This window comes from Mobula birostris, chromosome 12 (assembly GCF_030028105.1).
Source record: "Mobula birostris isolate sMobBir1 chromosome 12, sMobBir1.hap1, whole genome shotgun sequence".
Lineage (NCBI taxonomy): Eukaryota > Metazoa > Chordata > Chondrichthyes > Myliobatiformes > Myliobatidae > Mobula > Mobula birostris.
In genome coordinates, this window is record NC_092381.1 from 90,624,450 (window position 1) to 90,644,294 (window position 19,845).

The 19,845-nt window shown below is 43.5% G+C and overlaps 1 protein-coding gene across 1 annotated transcript in view; it reads left to right on the forward strand.

The window, feature by feature from the left end:
• The window catches only part of astn1 (astrotactin 1), a 2,762,425-nt gene that overhangs the window by 1,353,519 nt on the left and 1,389,061 nt on the right, over positions 1-19,845 (forward strand). Inside the window, exon 9 of the mRNA XM_072274559.1 lies at positions 13,620-13,704. Coding sequence (XP_072130660.1) covers positions 13,620-13,704 — 85 coding nt within the window. The remainder of the gene's footprint in view (positions 1-13,619; positions 13,705-19,845) is intronic.

The window sequence follows — 19,845 nt, forward strand, 5'->3', positions numbered from 1 at the left end:
GGCTAAATGGCAGCTCTCTGACACCTCCTCTTACTTACCCCTGGAACAGGACCCCACCAAAAAACATCAAACCATTGTCTCCCGTACCATCACCGCCCTTATCAACTCCAGAGACCTTCCATCCTCAGCCACTAAACTCATAATTCCCATACCCCATGCTGCTCGGTTTTACCTCCTCCCCAAGATCCACAAGCCTGACTGTCCTGGCAGACCTATGGTTTCTGCCTGCTCCTGTCCCACAAAACTTGTATCTGCCTACCTGGACTCCATTTTGTCACCCATAGTTCAGTCTCTCCCCACCTACATCCGGGATACATCCCATGCCCTCCACCTCTTCAATAACTTCCAGTTCCCCAGTCCTAACCGCTTCATTTTCACTATGGATGTCCAATCCCTATACACCTCCATTCCCCATGAAGAAGGCCTCAAAGCCCTCCGCTACTTTCTGGATAATAGACCTCACCAGTTCCCCACCACCACTACCTTCCTCCGGTTGGCGGAACTGGTTCTCACACTCAATAACTTCTCTTTTGGCTCTTCCCACTTTCTTCAGACCAAGGGTGTAGCTATGGGAACTCGCATGGGCCCTAGCTATGCCTGCCTCTTTGTTAATTATGTGGAACAGTCTGTGCTCCAAACCTATTCTGTTACTGCTCCCCAACTTTTCCTTCGATACATTGACGACTACATTGGTGCTGCTTCCTGCACCCATGCTGAGCTCGTCAATTTCATCGACTTTACTTCTAACTTCCACCCAGCCCTCAAATTCACTTGGTCTATCTCTGACACTTCTCTCCCCTTTCTCGATCTCTCGGTCTCCACCTCTGGAGACAGACTGTCCACTGACATCTTCTACAAGCCCACTGACTCTCATAACTACCTCGACTATACCTCTTCCCACCCCGCCACATGCACAAATGCCATTCCCTATTCCTAGTTCCTCCATCTCTGCCGCATCTGCTCCAAGGATGAGGTTTTCCATTCCAGGATATCTCAAATGTCCTCTTTCTTTAAGGATCATGGTTTCCCTTCTGCTGTCATTAATGATGCCCTCACCCATATCTCCTCCATTTCCCACACTTTGGTTCTCACCCCATCCTCCCGCCACCACAACAGGGACAGAGTTCCCCTTGTCCTCACCTACCACCCCACTAGTCTCCGGATCCAACACATTATCCTCCGCAACTTCCGCCACCTTCAACAGGACCCCACCACTAAGCACATCTTTCCCTCTCCATCCCTCTCCGCCTTCCACAGGGATTGGTCCCTCTGCGACTCCCTGGTCCACACGTCCCTCCCCACGGACCTCCCACCTGGCACTTATCCCTGTAAGCGCAAGTGCTACACCTATCCCTACACCTCCTCTCTTGCCACCATTCAAGGTCCCAAACAGTACTTCCAAGTGAGGCAACACTTCACTTGTGAGTTTGTTGGGGTCATCTATTGCATCCGGTGCTCCCGGTGTGGCCTCCTCTACATCGGTGAAACCCGACGCAGATTGGGGGACCGCTTCATCGAGCACCTCCGCTCCGTCCACCAAAACAGACAGGATCTCCCAGTGGCCACCCACTTCAACTCTGCTTCCCATTCCCATTCAGGTATGTCCATACATGGCCTCCTCTCCTGCCATGATGAGGCTAAACTCAGGTTGGAGGAGCAACACCTCATATACCGTCTAGGTAGTCTCCAGCCCCTTGGTATGAACATAGAATTCTCCAGCTTCCGGTAATTCCCTCCCTTCCCCTATCCCTATGTCACTCTGCCCCCTCCCCCAGCTGCCTACCTCCTCCCTCTTGGTTCCGCCTCCTTCTACTACCCATTGTGTTTTCCCCTATTCTTTCTTCACCTTTCCTGCCTATCACCTCCCTGCCTCCCCTCCCCCACCCCTTTATCTTTCCCCTTACTGGTTTTTCTCCTGGAACCTACCAGCCTTCTCCTTCCCACCCTCCCCCCACCTTCTTTATAGGGCCTCTGCCCCCTTCCCCCTACAGTCCTGACGAGGGTTCCGGCCCGAAACGTCGATCGATCTTTTCCACTGATGCTGCCTGACCTGCTGAGTTCCTCCAGCGTGTTGTGAGTGTTGCTTTGACCTCAGCATCTGCAAATTATTTTGCATTTAACATATGAGGAGCGTTTGGCAGCTTTGGACCTGTACTCACTGGAATTTAGAAGAATGTGAGGGGGATCTCATCAAAACCTACCCAATGTTGAAAGGCTTAACACACACAAAATGCTGGAGCAACTCAACAGGTCAGGTAGCTTTTTGGAAAAGAGCACAGTTGACGCTTTGGGTCAAAATCCTTTGGGGTTGTCCTGCTGAAGGGTTTTTGCCAGAAACATCGACTTTTCCTCGATGCTATCCAGCCTGATGAGTTCCTCCAGAATTTTGTGTGTGTTGCTCAGATTTCCAGTGTCTGCAGATTTTCTCTTGTTTGTGGTTGAAAGGATTAGGTAGGATGGATATGGAGAGGATGTTTACTATGGTGAGGGTACCCAGGAATAGAGGGCACAGCCTCAAAATTTAGGGGTGACCCTTTAGAACAGAAGTAAGGAGGAATCTATTTTAGCCAGAGAGTAGTAAATCTGTGGAATGCACTGCCACAGTTTGCAGTGGAGGCCAAGTCCGTGGGTATATTTAAGGTGGAAGTTGATAAGTTTCCTGATCGGTCAGGGCATCAAAGGATATGGCGAGAAGGCAGGTGTATGGGGTTGAATGGCAACCAGGATCAACAATGCTGGAATGTCAGAGAAGAGTCGATGGGCTGAAATGCCTAATTCTGCAACTGTGTCATATAGTCTTGTTGTCTAAGCAGCCTCATGTGGCATCTTGTCACAGGCCTTCTGAAAATCCAAGTGTACAACATCAACTGATTCTTCTTTGTCAATCCTGCTTGTAATTTCTGCAAAAAAATCCAGCAGATTTTTCAGGCAATATTTTCCCTTGAAGAAACCATGCCCTCTATGGCCTATTATATCATGTGTCTCCAAGTACCCTGAGACTTCATCCTTAATAACCGACTGCAACACCTTCCCAACCACTGAGGTCAGACTAACTGGCCTATAGTTTCCTTTTTTCTGCCTCTCCCTCTTGCAGAGTGGAGTAATATGTGCAATTTTCCAGTCGTCTGAAACCATTTCAGAATCCAGTAATTCTTGAAAGATCATTACTAATGCCTCCATAATCTCTTCGGCTACCTCGTTCAGAACCTTGAGATGTACACCACCTTGTCCAGGTGACTTATCTACCTTCAGACCTTTCAGTTTCCCAAGAACCATCTCTCTCGTTCTGTAACTTCACACACCTCATGACTCCTGACACCTGGGTCTACCATATTGCTAGTGCCTTCCACAGTGAAGCTTGACTTAAGATATTTGTTCAGTTTGAATCCCATTTCATCATCCCCCATTGCTATCCTTACAGCATTGTTTTCCAGCGGTCTGATATCTACTCTCGCCTCTCTTTTACACTTTATATATCTGAAGAAACTTTTGATATTCTCATTAATATTATTGGCTAGCTTACTTTCATATTCCATCTGAACCTAAATGATTTTTTTAGTTGTCTTCTGTTGGCTTTTAAAAGCTTCCCAAACCTTTAACTTCTCATTAATTTTTCCTCTATTTTCTGCCATCTCCTTGCCTTTTATATTATAACCATATAACAATTACAGCACAGAAACAGGCCATCTCGGCCCTTCTAGTCCATGCCGAACTCTTACTCTCACCTAGTCCCACTGACCTGCACTCAGCCCATAACCCTCCATTCCTTTCCTGTCCATATAGCTGTCCAATTTAACTTTAAATGACAACATAGAACCTGCCTCAACTACTTCTGCTGGAAGTTCGTTCCACACAGCTACCACTCTCTGAGTAAAGAAGTTCCCCCTCATGTTACCCCTAAACTTTTGCCCTTTAAGTCTCAACTCATGTCCTCTTGTTTGAATCTCCCCCACTCTCAATGGAAAAAAACCTATCCACGTCAACTCCATCAATCTCCCTCATAATTTTAAATACCTCTATCAAGTCCCCCCTCAACCTCCTATGCTCCAAAGAATAAAGACTCAACTTGTTCAACCATTCTATGTAACTTGGGTGATGAAACCCAGGTAACATTCTAGTAAATCTTCTCCGTACTCTCTCTATTTTGTTGACATCTTTCCTATAATTCGGTGACCAGAACTGTATACAATACTCCAAATTTGGCCTTACCAATGCCTTGTACAATTTCAACGTTACATCCCAGTTCCTATACTCAATGCTCTGATTTATAAAGGTCAACATACCAAAAACTTTCTTCACCACCCTATCCACATGAGATTCCACCTTCAGGGAACTAGGCACCATTATTCCTAGATCCCTCTGTTCTACTGCATTCTTCAATGCCCTACCATTTGCCAAGGATTTTGGTTTTGACTTCTCTTGTTAGCCATTGTTGTGTCATCTTTCCTTTAGAATACTTCTTCCTCTTTGGGATGTATCTATCCTGTGTCATCTGAATTGCTTCCAGAAATTCTAGCCATTGTTGCTCTACTGTCATCCCTGTGTATGTTATTTTCCGATTGATTCTGGCCAACTGCTCTTTCATGCCTCTGTAATTCCCTTTACTCCACTGTAATACTTGTACATCTGACTTTAGCTTCTCCTTCTCAAATTTCAGGGTGAATTCGATCATATTATGATCAATTTCCATAAGGGTTCTTTTACTTTAAGCTCTGTAATCAGTTCTGGTTCATTACACAACACCCATAAGACCATAAGATCATAAGACAAAGGAGCAGAAGTAGGCCATTCGGCCCATCGAGTCTGCTCTGCCATTTTATCATGAGCTGATCCATTTTATCCTATTTAGTCCCACTGCCCCGCCTTCTCACCATAACCTTTGATGACCTGGCTACTCAGATACCTGTCAATCTCTGCCTTAAATACACCCAATGACTTGGCCTCCACTGCTGCCCGTGGCAACAAATTCCATAAATTCACCACCCTCTGACTAAAAAAAAATTTTTCGCATTTCTGTTCTGAAAGGGCGCCCTTCAATGTTGAAGTCATGCCCTCTCGTACTAGACTCCCCCATCATGGGAAACAACTTTGCCACATCCACTCTGTCCATGCCTTTTAACATTCAAAATGATTCTATGAGGTCTCCCCTCATTCTTCTAAACTCCAAGGAATACAGTCCAAGAGCGGACAAACGTTCCTCATATGTTAACCCTCTCATTCCCGGAATCATTCTAGTGAATCTTCTCTGTACCCTCTCCAACATCAGCACATCTTTTCTTAAATAAGGAGACCAAAACTGCCCACAGTACTCCAAGTGAGGTCTCACCAGCACCTTATAGAGCCTCAACATCACATCCCTGCTCCTATACTGTATTCCTCTAGAAATGAATGCCAACATTGCATTCGCCTTCTTCACTACCGACTCAACCTGAAGATTAACTTTAAGGGAATCCTGTACGAGGACTCCCAAGTCCCGTTGCATCTCAGAACTTTGAATTCTTTCCTCATTTAAATAATACTCTGCCCGTTTATTTTTCCTGCCAAAGTGCATAACCATACACTTTCCAACATTGTACTTCATTTGCCACTTCTCTGCCCATTCTTCCAATCTATCCAACTCTCTCTGCAGACTCTCCGTTTCCTCAGCACTACCGGCCCCTCCACCTATCTTTGTATCGTCAGCAAACTTAGCCACAAAGCCATCTATTCCATAATCCAAATCGTTGATGTACAATGTAAAAAGAAGCGGCCCCAACACTGATCCCTGTGGAATACCACTGGTAACCGGCAGCCAACCAGAATAGGATCCCTTTATTCCCACTCTCTGTTTCCTGCCAATCAGCCAACGCTCTATCCACGTATGTAACTTTCCTGTAATTCCATGGGCTCTTATCTTGTTAAGCAGCCTCATGTGTGGCACCTTGTCAAAGGCCTTCTGAAAATCCAAATATACAACATCCACAGCATCTCCCTTGTCTAGCCTACTGGTAATTTCCTCAAAAAATTGTAATAGGTTTGTCAGGCAGGATTTTCCTTTAAGGAATCCATGCTGAGTTCTGCCTATCTTGTCATATGCCTCCAGGTACTCTGTAACATCACCCTTGACAATCGACTCCAACAACTTCCCAACCACCGACGTCAAGCTAACAGGTCTATAATTTCCTTTTTGCTTCCTTGCCCCCTTCTTAAATAGCGGAGTGGCATTTGAAATCTTCCAGTCTTCCGGAACCATGCCAGAACCTATCGACTTTTGAAAGATCATCGCTAATGCCTCCGCAATCTCCACAGCTACTTCCTTCAGAACACGAGGGTGCATTCCATCTGGTCCAGGAGATTTATCGACCTTTAGCCTATTCAGCTTCCTGAGTACTTTCTCTGTCGTAATTGTGACTGCACACACTTCTCTTCCCTGCCATCCTTGAGTGTCCGGTATCCTGCTGTCTTCCTCAGTGAAGACTGATGCAAAATACTTGTTCAGTTCCTCTGCCATCTCCTCATCTCCCATTACAATTTCTCCAGTATCATTTTCTATCGGTCCTATATCTACTCTCACCTGTCTTTTACTCTTTATATACTTGAAAAAGCTTTTAGTATCCTTTTTGATATTATTTGCTAGTTTCCTTTCATAGTTAATCTTTTCTCTCTTAATGACCTTCTTGGTTTCCTTTTGTAAGATTTTAAAGACTTCCCAATCCTCTGTCTTCCCACTAATTTTTGCTTCCTTGTATGCCCTCTCCTTTGCTTTAACTTTGGCTTTGACTTCTCTTGTCAACCACGGTTGCATCCTTTTTCCACTCGAAAATTTCTTCTTTTTTAGAATATACCTGTCTTGCACCTTCCTCATTTCTCGCATGAACTCCAGCCACTGCTGCTCTGCCGTCTTTCCCGCCAGTGTCTCTTTCCAGTCAACTTTGGCCAGTTCCTCTCTCATGCCACTGTAGTTTCCTTTACTCCACTGAAACACCGACACATCAGATTTCGGCTTCTCTTTTTCAAATTTCACAGTGAACTCAATCATGTTATGATCACTGCCTCCTAAGGGTTCCTTCACCTCAATCTCTCCAACCACCTCCGGTTTATTACACAATACCCAATCCAGTACAGCCGATCCCCTAGTGGGCTCAACAACAAGCTGTTCTAAAAAGCCATCTCGCAGACATTCTACAAATTCTCTCTCTTGAGATCCAGTGCCGGCCTGATTTTTCCAATCTACTCGCATGTTAAAATCCCCCACAACTATCATAACACCGCCCTTCTGACAAGCCTTTTCTATTTCTAGTTGTAATTTGTAGTCCACATCCCTGCAGCTGTTTGGAGGCCTATAAATAACTGCCATCAGGGTCCTTTTACCCCTGCTATTCCTTAGCTCAACCCATAAAGATTCTGCATCTTCCGATCCTATATCACCTCTTTCTAATGATTTAATATCATTTCTTACCAATAAAGTCACGCCTCCCCCTCTGCCTACCTTCCTATCCTTCCGATACACTGTGTATCCTTGGACGTTCAGCTCCCAGAGACATGCATCCTTTAGCCACGTCTCAGTGATGGCCACAATATCATATCTGCCAATCTGTAGCTGTACGACAAGATCATCCACCTTATTCCTTATGCTGCGGGCATTTAAGTATAACACCTTAAGACCAGTATTTGATACTTTTTGCTTTGATTTCACTGCAACTTTATTGCACTGCAACTCATCCCAGTGGCTACACATTTGCCCCATCACCTGTCTGTCTTTCCTGACATCTTTACTGCTCACTATCTTAGATTTATTTCTGTTTTCCCCTTCCTCCGCTCTATCATTCCGGTTCCCATCCCCTTGCCAAATTAGTTTAAACCCTCCCTAACAGTTCCATTAAACTTTCCCACCAGGATATTGGTCCCCTTCGGGTTCAGGTGTAACCTGTCCTTTTTGAACAGGTCATACTTCCCCCGGAAGAGCTCCTAATTATCGAAGAATCTGAAGCCCTGCCCCCTACACCAGTCTCTCAGCCAGGCATTCATCTGCCTGATCCGACTACTCTTGCCCTCGCTAGCACGTGGCACAAGTAGCAATCCCAAGATTACTACCCTGGAGGTCCTGCTTCTCAGCTTCCTTCCTAACTCCTGGAAATCTCTCTTCAGGACCTCCTCCTTTGTCCTATCTATGTCATTGGTACCAACATGTACCAAGACAACTGGCTGCTCACCCTCCCCCTTTAGAATATTCAGGACCCGATCCGAGACATCCCGTACCCTGGCACCTGGGAGGCAACACACCATGCGGGTATCTCTGTCAGGCTCACAGAATCTCCTGTCCGTTCCCCTGACTATGGAATCACCCACGACTACCACATTTCTCTTCACCCTCCTTCTCTCCTGCACATCAGCGCCAGGCTCAGTGCCAGAGACCCGGTCACCGTGGGCGTCCCCCATCAGGTCATCCCCCTCAACAGCATCCAGAACAAGATATTTGTTGCTGAGGGGGACAGCCACAGGGGTGCTCTCCACTATCCGGGCATTTCCCTTCCCTCTCTTGACAGTGACCCAGTGTTCTGACTCCTGTAGCCTAGGGATGACTACCTCCCTGTAGCTCCTGTCTATCACCTCTTCACTTACCCTGATAAGCAGTAGGTCATCAAGCTGCAGCTCCAGATCCCTAACACAGTCTCTGAGGAGCTGCAACTCGGTGCACCTGGCGCAGATGGGGCCATCAAGGAGGCTGGAAGTCTCCCAGGATTCCCACATCTGACACCCTGAACAAAGCACTAACCCTGCAGGCATGCTACCTAATTCTACACGAATGAAACAGGAAAAATAAGTCTACTCACCCACTTACCTCGCCAAACAGACAAACTTTTTAAACCATTAGCTGTGAGAGCCCTGCTGTTCCTGTCTGTCCGGGCCGATTCGCAAAAGGGGTGAGGGGGGGAGAGAAAAAAGAGTTGGCGCTTCGCTCTCGCCTCTTGCCGTTTACTGCCGAAGCCCGTTCAAGCCGAAGCCCTACACTCTGCTACCGCTCACTCCGCTGCCCGCTCCGACAGCTGCCCGCCGTATAGGGTGGTCGCCTTTTTAAACTCTCCGCGCGGTCCTGCTGATGTCACGCGCCTACGCAATCTCGCCCTTTTTGCACTTGAAGAGGTTTTAAAAAAAACTGCCTTCCTTCGCAATTCAGCTCCCACGATGCTCTGTAGTCCTGATCCAAAGGAGAATCCAGAATCCAGAATAGCTGATCTCATAGTACGCTCAACCACCAGCTGCTCTAAAAATCCATCTCGTAGGCACTCTCGAAATTCTTGCTCCTGGAATCCATCATCATCCTGATTTTCCCAATCCACCTGCACATTGAAGTCCCCGTTGACTATTGCAACATTGCCCTTTTGCAATGCAGTTTCTATTTCCCATTGTAATTTGTAGGCCACATCCTTGCTACTATTTGGGGGTCTGATTACAACTCTCATCAGGGTCATTTTGGCCTTGCAGTTCCTTAGCTCTCTCCACAACGATTCAGCACCCTCCGATCCTATGTTACCTCTTTCTAATGATTTGATTTCATTTTTTTACCAACAAAGCAACACTGTTTCCTCCTTCTCTCCCCCCCCCGCTCCCAACCCCCGCATTTCTGCCTGTCCTTTCAATACAATGTGTATCCTTGGACATTAAGTTCTTTCTTACAGCCATGATTCAACGCTGCCTACCATTTCATACCTGCCTAACTGCAACTATGCTGCAAGTTCATCTGCCTTATTCTGTTTACTGCATGCATTCAAGTTCAACAGTTTCAGCCCTGTATTCACCTTTTTCGATTTTGACTGCCTTTTATGTTGCTACTCATCTGGCTAAGTGCAATTTTTCCCTATCAACTGCCTCTTCTCACTGCACATTGCCTCTGTTTGTAAACCAGCTACCTCAACTCCGGCACTATTATCTGTCTTTCCTACTATACTTCTTGCATTGAAATATAGGCAGCTGAGGACACTAGTCACGCCATACTTAATCGTTTGGTTCCTAACTTTGAGGTCTTACTGACATCTGTCTCCACAACCTCTCCACGAACTGTTCTGACACTTTGGTTCCCATCCCCCTGCAACTCTAGTTTACTTGCAGGAATTAGTATCGGGAGGGAGATCAGTGGAGAAGGACAAGTGGACAAGGGAGTCACAGAGAGTGGTTCCTTCAGAAAGCAGGTGTGGGGAAAAGGAATGGTAGAGGGAAAGATGTGCTTAGTGGTGGGATCCTATTGGGGATGGCAGAAATTACAGAGAACAATGTGCTAAATACTTGTGGGGGTGTACGCAAGGATGAGGAGAACTAATCCCTGTTATTATGGTAGCAAGATACGTATGTTGAATGCAGATGTTTTGGAAATTAACTCAGGAGGTAAAGTTTTCATTTCATGTTTATAATGGCAGTGGAGAATAGGTGAATTGAGTTTTGCATAAAACAAAGCAAATTTCTCAGAAACTGGGTGCAGCACAGCAAAGTTGTGAATCTCTATGCCAATGTTGTGAATCTCTATGCCAATGTTGTGAATCTCTATGCCAAAGTTGCGAATCTCTATGCCAATGTTATGAATCTCTGTGCCAATATTGTGAAGCTCTATGCCAATATTGCAAATCTCTATGCCAATGTTGCGAATCTCTATGCCAATGTGGCAAATCTCTATGCCAATGTTGTGAATCTCTGTGCCAATGTATGATTCCTGGTCCTTGTGCTGCACCTCTGCAAACTACTAATGACGCAGTGTTAGGCTAGTAGACGATCTCCTGAATACATAGATGTTTATGACCAATATTAAACGAAAGTATTGGCATCTTGGTGGACCTTGTGTAAACCAGATAAGGGACTTGGTCAACCAACACACACAAAATGCTGGTGGAATGCAGCAGGCCAGGCAGCATCTATAGGAAGATGTACAGTCAACGTTTCGGGCTGAGACCCTTCGTCAGGGATTTGATGTAAGTCCATTTAGAACTTTTATCATGTGATGCTGTGATGAAGTATTTACGTCTAGTTATTTACTCCTGTTTAGCAGCGCAGATAGAGGCGGTCCATTATAATCTGCCTCTAACAACCATAAATTTTAGAGGCAGCATACAACATTTGACCATTATCAATTAACAGATTTAGTCCTACCCACCACAACTGAACTTCTAAATAAACAAAATTTAAAAAAAATGTTTGATCTCAGTAAGTACTTGCTTAACATTTACCTTGCTCATAGTAAATTTCAGCAATCATTGAAAATAATGCAGATTGGCAGGGATTTTAGTCAGTAACCTCAATGTCATTTTGTCGGCAAGTATTTCCAAGAAAGATCTGTGCATAGCTATTAGATACAGTAGTCCTGACTGTCATCTTTTCTGGTTACTGAGCCAATGTGTCACGGTGCGCGCTGGCAATATTGGAACGCAAGTGAGGAGGAAAGACAGACTCCAATCTAGAGACGCAACTGGGGTTTATTTATAATAATACCAAAGAATATTGGTGGCTTGGCCAAGCAACACTGCAAGAAGTAACATTCTCAAAACTAGGAACCTGCAATTGGCACTAAGTGGGCATCTGCTTAAATAATACAAGTATCATGGAATCCCTGAGCCTATCAAAATAAACTTAACAAGCTTAAACAGCTGTATATAGTAGCAGCTACTCAAAGTTTACAGCCAAATAGATGAGCAAGCATAAAAAAGATAAAAGTACTTCTCTTTGTACTACTTCTGTTCCTTACTTTTTTATGTTTTATTAGCACTGAAAATTTGCATACAGCAATTAGAAGAAGAAAGTGTATTTTCTGGTTTTGGTAAATTAAAAACAATTAAGTCTGTGTATTGCTGAATCAGTAAAGACTTAATTAATTCTTGAATGTTTTATCCCTCCTCTGGCAATATTTGATTTTGCTGCATGTTATTCTCCCACAAGAATTCTCTATTCATAGGTGATGAATTACACATCCAAATCTGCATCCCGAGGAAGTTAACTACAACCTATATCCTCACTGCCATTACAACCATAAAATCCAGACCCTTGTTTGTCCTCATCCACTGTTTCCTAAAGGGAGCAGATTTAATCTGCCTCTGCTCATCACTTATCTCAATCTGTATTTAATGTAGTTTCATTCTTGGTAAAACTGAACATCTTATTACAATACAGCATGGTATTGGCTTAACACAACTGTTGCAAGCAGAGCAGTAATGTGTTTATGCAGCCAAACAGACACAAGCAGTCAGGTGCTAATAGGAGTTCATGGATTTCACAGTCAGGAAGAAATAACTACAGTCATAGTCTGATCACAGAGCTGGTGTAAAATAAAACATTACATCGCGAATTAGACACACATTCTTTTTTGATTTATGAAAAATGTTACTTCACTAAAATACAAAAGGCTAGACATTTTATTTGAGCTCAAAGTACAACTTAAATGCAGATCTGCTTCTGACTTACTTGATTAGAATGTTCCAACCTCTTTTTGTTCAATGAGTGTTTTTGCCCATTGAAGAATGAACCAACAGAACAGAGAATTTCTTCCTCCACAGCAAGTACCAGAATCATATTTCTGTGTTTAGGGATATTCATATTTTGTACTGGAGTAAAGTACCATTCGTTCTGCAGGCTAAACGTCAATCAGACTGTCATGTGCTGCACTGACGGCACTTTCTAGATTCCATATCAAACTTCTCAATGGAATCCATAAATGTTGCTACATCAGAGTGCTAAGTTATGCACTGATTTCATCCTTCATCCCAATACCACATTGAGAACTGTACTAAAACAATTTAAGCATATCACATCTTGACTTCTGAAAAGACACTGCAAATAGAATCAGTTTTATCAGCCTGCTTACCTCTGAGAGTCCACAGACCGAAGTATAAATAATGATTCTATCCTCTCAGTCATAGCATGTATTTAAACCAGCCAGTGGTATAAGACAATGTGATAGAGTCTTGTTTTGTATTCAATTTGAGTCGATGCTCAATCACTGAGTCCTGTAAATGGAATACCTCAATTTTCTTGTCAGCAAAGTTTGCCAGTTGGACTGGAAATGGGGGTCATTGTTTGCTTGTTTTGTAGTAAAGTTATTTGGTGAAATATAATCTTTTGCATAGGTGACATGTACAAACTAGCCATTTTGATTACAGTCAAATAACAATTGTTTTGTCTCTGTGATAAAGTGCTGGTTGACAAGTGCAGTTTTCCTACACATGATAAGTGTTTTTTTGTGACATCCTTATCTTGATATTGTCTGCCCATGACATTTGAAAGTAGTTGAGGTATAGTGAGTGCACTTGAAAAGAACACAGACACAACTTTAATCGATGTGATTTTTATTTCTGTTCCAGTGAAAACAACCAGAACAATAGCCCCTAAGTATCAGTTGTTTTAGCCAAAAGACTGCAGCATACATATCTTTGCAAAGCTTTTATCTTGGGATCAATATTGAAAAAAGATAATACAGTACTTAGCAACTGCACAGCTTAAATTGAAATATGCATATCTGAGGATTGTAATGTAAGATAAATTACAATAGTGAATTATTTTTTCAAGTTTTTCAGTGAAGATCTTAATTTGTTTCACAATAGAAAATTAGGAGGTAGTGCTTAAAGCTTTTTACATAGCTGATCTTATTCTACTTTCTGTAGGAGAATGTGGATGCCAGGAGGGATATACAAGAGATCCTGTGCACAAACACCTCTGCATCAGGAATGACTGGGGGACAAATCAAGGGTGAGTGCATGAACTTGCTTTGAATTTTACTTCATTCCACTGTGTTGCACTTAATATGCTCTTGACTCATAAATGTCTTTTACTTAATATTTATCAATGACATGCCAAAGCATTTTTGGGTGTGTGTTCTAAAATCGCTTTTACAAAACAGTACAGGACAAATTCAAAGAATGTTTCACAAGAAAGCGAAATGTGATATGGGAGGCCAAAGTTCAACTCCAAAAAACAGGAGCCAATGAAAGTGTAAATGATGTAATCACAGCGTTGGATCCCTGTCAGACAACTGGGCATATGGAAATCTGAGAGATGAGCTCATTAGAGACAGCATTGTTGTCGGCTGCTATACAACAAATTGTCATACAGACTTAAGTTGAAGACAAATCTTGCACTAGAGAAAGCTATTACTATGGTCAGGTAGAGTGAGAATATTCATCAGCAACAGGTAGAACTCAGGCACAAAAGTGATGTTGAGGTCAAGCTAGAAGCTGTACAAAAAGAAGGGTACAAACAAGGTGCAGTCGGAAAGACTACAGAAGGAGGTGACAGTAGAAATAAAACATACCGGCAAAACAAAGAGCAGGTAAAATGTCCAACTGCAGGAGATGTAGCAAGTTTCCATTCCACGACAGAGCTCTGTCCAGCAAAAGATGTGAAATGCCACCAATGCAATAGAGTTGGCCATTGTAAAAGCCAGTGTCACTCAAAGAACAGTTCTTCAGGAGGTCAATGAAGACCATGATTCAGACGAAGAAAGAGCTCTCCTTGGGGCTCCAGATTCAAATAAACAAGGCTGGTATACTACAGTTTAGTTGAAAAATGAGGCAGTGACATTCAAAATGGACAGTGCAGCAGAGGTCACAGCTATCCCGAATGTCTTTTCTCAGAACTGCAAAGAAAAGAGATATTACTCTAAACCCAACAAAGAAGCTGCTCATGGGGCCAGGGAAACATAAGCTCAGTGTGAAAAGAATGTTTGCTACTCCCATCCATAAAAATGAGAAACAGTTAAAGGAGGATGTCTTACGTTGTTGATAATCTCTTCTCACCACAAATTGGATGACATGCCAACAAGAATCTAAACCTCACTGCAAGGTTGGATTTGTTAAACAATGTTCAGTGGCTGGAGAAGTATGCAGAGTTGTTCACAAGCCTGGGGATACTGAAGGAAGAGTACCTTATCCAGCTGAGGTCAGGAATGATACCATACTCTCTGACCATAGTGAGGTGTATACCAATACCATTTATGAACAAAGCCAAAGCTGAACTTGAAAGAATGGAGGTGCTTAACATCATATCTAGAGTGAATGGATCTACTGACTAGTGTGTGAGCATTGTTCCTGTTCCCAAGCCATATGGCACAGTTGACCAGGATCTTTCTAGACCTAACAAAATTGAATAATGCAGTGAGGTGGGAGAAGTTTATTCTGCTCTCTGTTGAGCACACTTTGTGTACATTGGGTGCAGTAAAGTTCTTCACCAAATTAGATGCAAACTCAGGGTTCTGGCAGACCCGTTCACCTCCTGAGTCACAGAAACTCACAACACTTATCACACCACATGGATGTGATGCCTTCAAGAGACTCCCTTTTGGCATCTCATTAGCTACTGAACTCTTTCAGATGAGGATGGACCACATTTTGGAGGAACTGGAAGGAGAAGTCAGCCACATGGACAATATACTCATCTTTAAAGGCTCAAGTAAGGAACATGACAAAAGAGTGGAAGCTGCCTTGGAGAAAATGAAACAGGCTGGAATCACCCTGAACAAAAGTTAATGTGAATTTGCAAAGTTGGAAGCGAACTTCTTGGGCCACCAACTGTCCTCAGAGGGAGTGCAAGCAGATTCAGATAATCTGGCAGAAGGTCGGAACATGGAACAACCTATGAATGTATCAGAGTTTCACAATTTTCTTGGCATGGTAAATCAACTAGAAAAATTCATTCCAGAATTGATAGGGAAAACAAAGTCACAACATGATCTCCTCTCACAGAAATATTCGGACCTTGGATGAACTACAGGAGAAGTTATTCTCATCACTCAAAGCAGAGCTTATCTCTCCACCAACATTGGCACTCTTTGATCCGAACAAAGCAACACAGGTCTCAGCAGATGCCTCTTCCTTTGGCCTAGGGTAGTGCTCGTGCAATACTGCAATGGTGCATGGAAACTGGTGGCAAATGCATTGAGTACTAACTCCGACTGTATAGCATTATGCCCAAATCAAAAAGAAGAATTTGTTCTCATGTTGGCTTGTGAATGCTCCAGTGAAATGATATCGTATTTGTTAAATAGGGTACCGTGCACAATTCTGATTTGATGGAGATAGCTGTGAGAAGCACGGAGGAACATCTGGAGAAACTTCTGAAATGCCCGGTTCACTGCCGCTGCTACTGTGCAATTGAGTATCTCCGGAGGGAAGGCCCCAAAATCCTCGGCTTTGCCTGCTGCTGGCAGCCGGGTCTGGGGTCGAAGCGCTCAGCCGAGATGGTGCTCGGTGCTCGGTGTCAGAGGGCTGGTCGGAGGCTCGAAGTTTTTGGATGACTCAGAGTCAGACCGTGGTCGGGCATGGCAGGGAGAGTGTTTTTCCTTCTCCCGTCTGTGTGAGATGTGGGACTTTTGGGAAACTTTGAACATTTTAACATGCCTATGGCCTGTTCTTCATCAAGTTATGGTATTGCTTCCAATGTTGTAACTATGTGGTTTTTGTCAGTTTTTCAGTCTTGGTCTGTCCTGTGTTTCTGTGATATCACAACAGAGGAACATTGTATCATTTCTTAATGCATCCATTACTAGATGGCAATAAAAGAGGACTGCGTGTCCTCATAATCTAATCTAATGTGATACTGTTATGACATTGAACATGTCCCCAGCAAATCTTTCACAACACCAGAGACTTCTGCCATGCAAAAGGAAGCTGACTCAGCCCTCATGGAAAATACCAACATCTACTTAGCTTAGGCGCATGAAAGCTTTCCTGCATCACAGAGTAAACTGGAGGAAATTTGTGGTGAGTTGAAACAGGACCTAATCTGCAGCAAGGTCATGCAATATTCTAAACATGGATGGCCAGCTGCTCTAAAAGGAGCTCACGAATACAGACCTTACTGACTCGAAAGAGACAAACTCCCCATTCTTGTTGGTTTGCTGCTAAAGGGCTCTAGGCTCATCATTCCTGCTTCTATGCATGCCAAGATCATTAGTCAAATCCACCAAGGACAGCAAGGAGTCGAAAGATGTTACTTAAGAGCAAGGTAATCTGTGTGGTGACCTGGTCAGAACCCAAGGCTAGGAGATTATGTAGAGCAATATGAAGCATGCAGAAAACTGCATGGTAATCATGCTGAACCTCTTTATCCCACAGAATTTGCTTCATGGCAAATTGCACACACAGAGATTTTTGAGCTGAAAAGAGACAAGTATCTTCTCACAAACAAGAGGAAGTCTATAGATGCTGGAAATCTGAGCTAGCCAGACAAAATTCTGAAGGGACTGAGCAGTCCAGACAGCATCTATGGAAAGAAAGTTCTCACTGTGGCTTACTGTTCATGGAATGTTGAGGTGTCCGAGCTGTCCTCTCCATCCTCAGCAGCGGTTATACAGCACCTGAAAGCTGGTATTCGCTTGCCAAGAAATAGCAGAGACACCCGTGTCAGACCACTGTCCATAGTTCAGCTGCTCAGAATTGAAAGCCTTTGCTAGGGGCTATGAGTTCAAGCACCAGACAAGTAGTGCACAGTCAGTCATCAGTGGGTGCCGTCCCGAATCTGGGGTTGGCGGCTATGCACCTCCATCTTCTTTGATCTTGCGCTCTTTTTTTGACCTCAGCATAACTCAACCCAGTCCATTGCCTCACATTATTGTACCAAATGGTTCACTGCCTTCCTCTTTCCCTCTTTCCTTCTATCATCCCTTCCAATAACAATTTCTGCAGTCCACCACCTCTTAACAAGTGCCTGGCATATTCCAGCTTCCTTTTCTGCACATTCTTCAGCAACTCCTTTTCACTCCTCGCTCTCTTTAACGCTTCCATATTACTGATCTTCATCATCCATCTAATTTTCTGCATTGTCCTTAAACACCACATTTCAAGTGCCTCCAGTCATTGTTGCGCTTCCCTGCATAAAGTCCACGATTCGACTCCATACAACAGACTGCTCCAGACGTAGCATTTCCAAATTCTACAACGCAGCCCAAAGTCCAACCTCTTGCCACACAGCACATCACTCAGGCTCTAGAATGTTGATATTGCAATCTCAATTCTCCGTCTAATTTCTGTATCACATTTCCCATCCTTTGTGACCATCTGTCCCAAGTACACAAACTTCTTGACTTGCTCTATGCCTACGTTGTTAATTTTGATACTGATTTTGGGGACTTCTTTATTCCGTGATACTATCATCATCTTCATCTTTACAGCATTTATTTTCATTCCAAATTGTTCACCTTCAGCATTTATCTTATCTACTATTCTGAGTAACTCATCCTCAGTCTCGGCTAACAACACTGAATCATCTGCATACATCAAGTTGTTCACCGTCACTCCACCAATTTGGACACCAGCTTCATTGTTCAACACCCTGAAGATTACCCCTGAGTAAATGTAAAATAATAAAGGGGACATAATGAGCCCTGGCGAACCCCTTTTTGGATCTCAGCTTCCGGTGAATTCCCACCACTAGTTCTTATTACTGTCTTCTAATGGCAGTACAGATTCGCAATCAGTCGAGCATCTTTCCCATCCAGCTCCAATGAGTTCAGGCAATTGACCAGCTGTTCATGATTGACTCGGTCAAAAGCTTTTTCGTAATCCAAGAAGCACATGTAAATGTCATTTTTTTTCCAGCATCGTAGTACAATACCTTAATGTATTCCATCCATCTACTTTCCGCCTTGTCATTCTCAAAGAGTATGTTCCTGTCCTTGTCTTGAATAATGCCTGTCCTTGATTGTTTCTTGTTCCTGTTGGTCATCTCTGCAGTTTCCCTGTGCATATCCCTTGAATGATGCAACATGTCCATGGTCTCTATCTTTTCACACCATTTGACAAACCATTGTTCTTTAGCTTTTGCACATTCTGCTCTTATTTGTTGATCCAATTCCTTGTATTTAGATGTGTCCTTCTTGTGCTTCCTTCTCTCTTCCATGAGCTTCAGGATGTGATCCGTCATCCAGGCTTGTTTGCCTTCTTTTAGGGAGATATTCTTCAGCTGCCATTTGTATACAGTCCTTCAGATTTGACCACATGTTATCTGGTGTCTGCTCTATGTCTTCTACTCTCAGTCCTTTAAACCTACTTTGTACCGCTGCAGAAAATCTTTCACTGTACTTGGTTTTCTTCAGTAAGTCCATATCCAGCCTGGCTTTCTTGGTTGCAGCCTTAATCTTCGTCTTTAGTGCAATCTTCACCCTAACAACCACTGGGTTGTGATGCGAGCCTATATCGGCACGTGGAGAAGTTCTGGCCACCCTAATACTGCTCCTGAAGCATTTCCTCACTGCAATATAGTCAATTTGTCTCCTTCCAGTATCCCCAGGCTTCTTCCAAGTGTATAATTTTCATTTGGGTAATTTGAAACATTTGTTTGCTACCATCAGCTCATACTGTTCACAAAATTGTATAAATCTTTCCCCTCTTTCATTTCTCTCATCTAAGCCATACTGACCAATTATATCCTTGTATTTCACGTTGCCTACTCTAGCATTCAGATCTCCCATAACGAAAAGTACATCAGAGCTCTTTGCATTTTTTAAAGCAGATTCTACATCCTCATAAAACCATTCCACTGCTTCATCCTCATGCTCACCGGTTGCTGCATACACTTGGACTATCGTAGCATCAAAAGGCTTTCCTTTTAATTTTACCATTATAACTTTATCAGATATGGGCCAAAACCCATCCATTGCATTGTAGACTTTCTTCTTCACAATAATTGCAACACCATTGGCATGGCTCTGTCCTCCGGAGTATATCATCGCAAAATCATTCTTGTCAATTCCAGCCTCTGTCCAACGGACTTCGCTTACTCCCATAATATCCAGCTTAATTCGAGATATCTCAAGAATTGCATTATCAAGCTTCCCCGTTTGACGTGGAATTATGATGTTGTAGCAATTAGTGAAACTTGGCTACAGGAGGGACA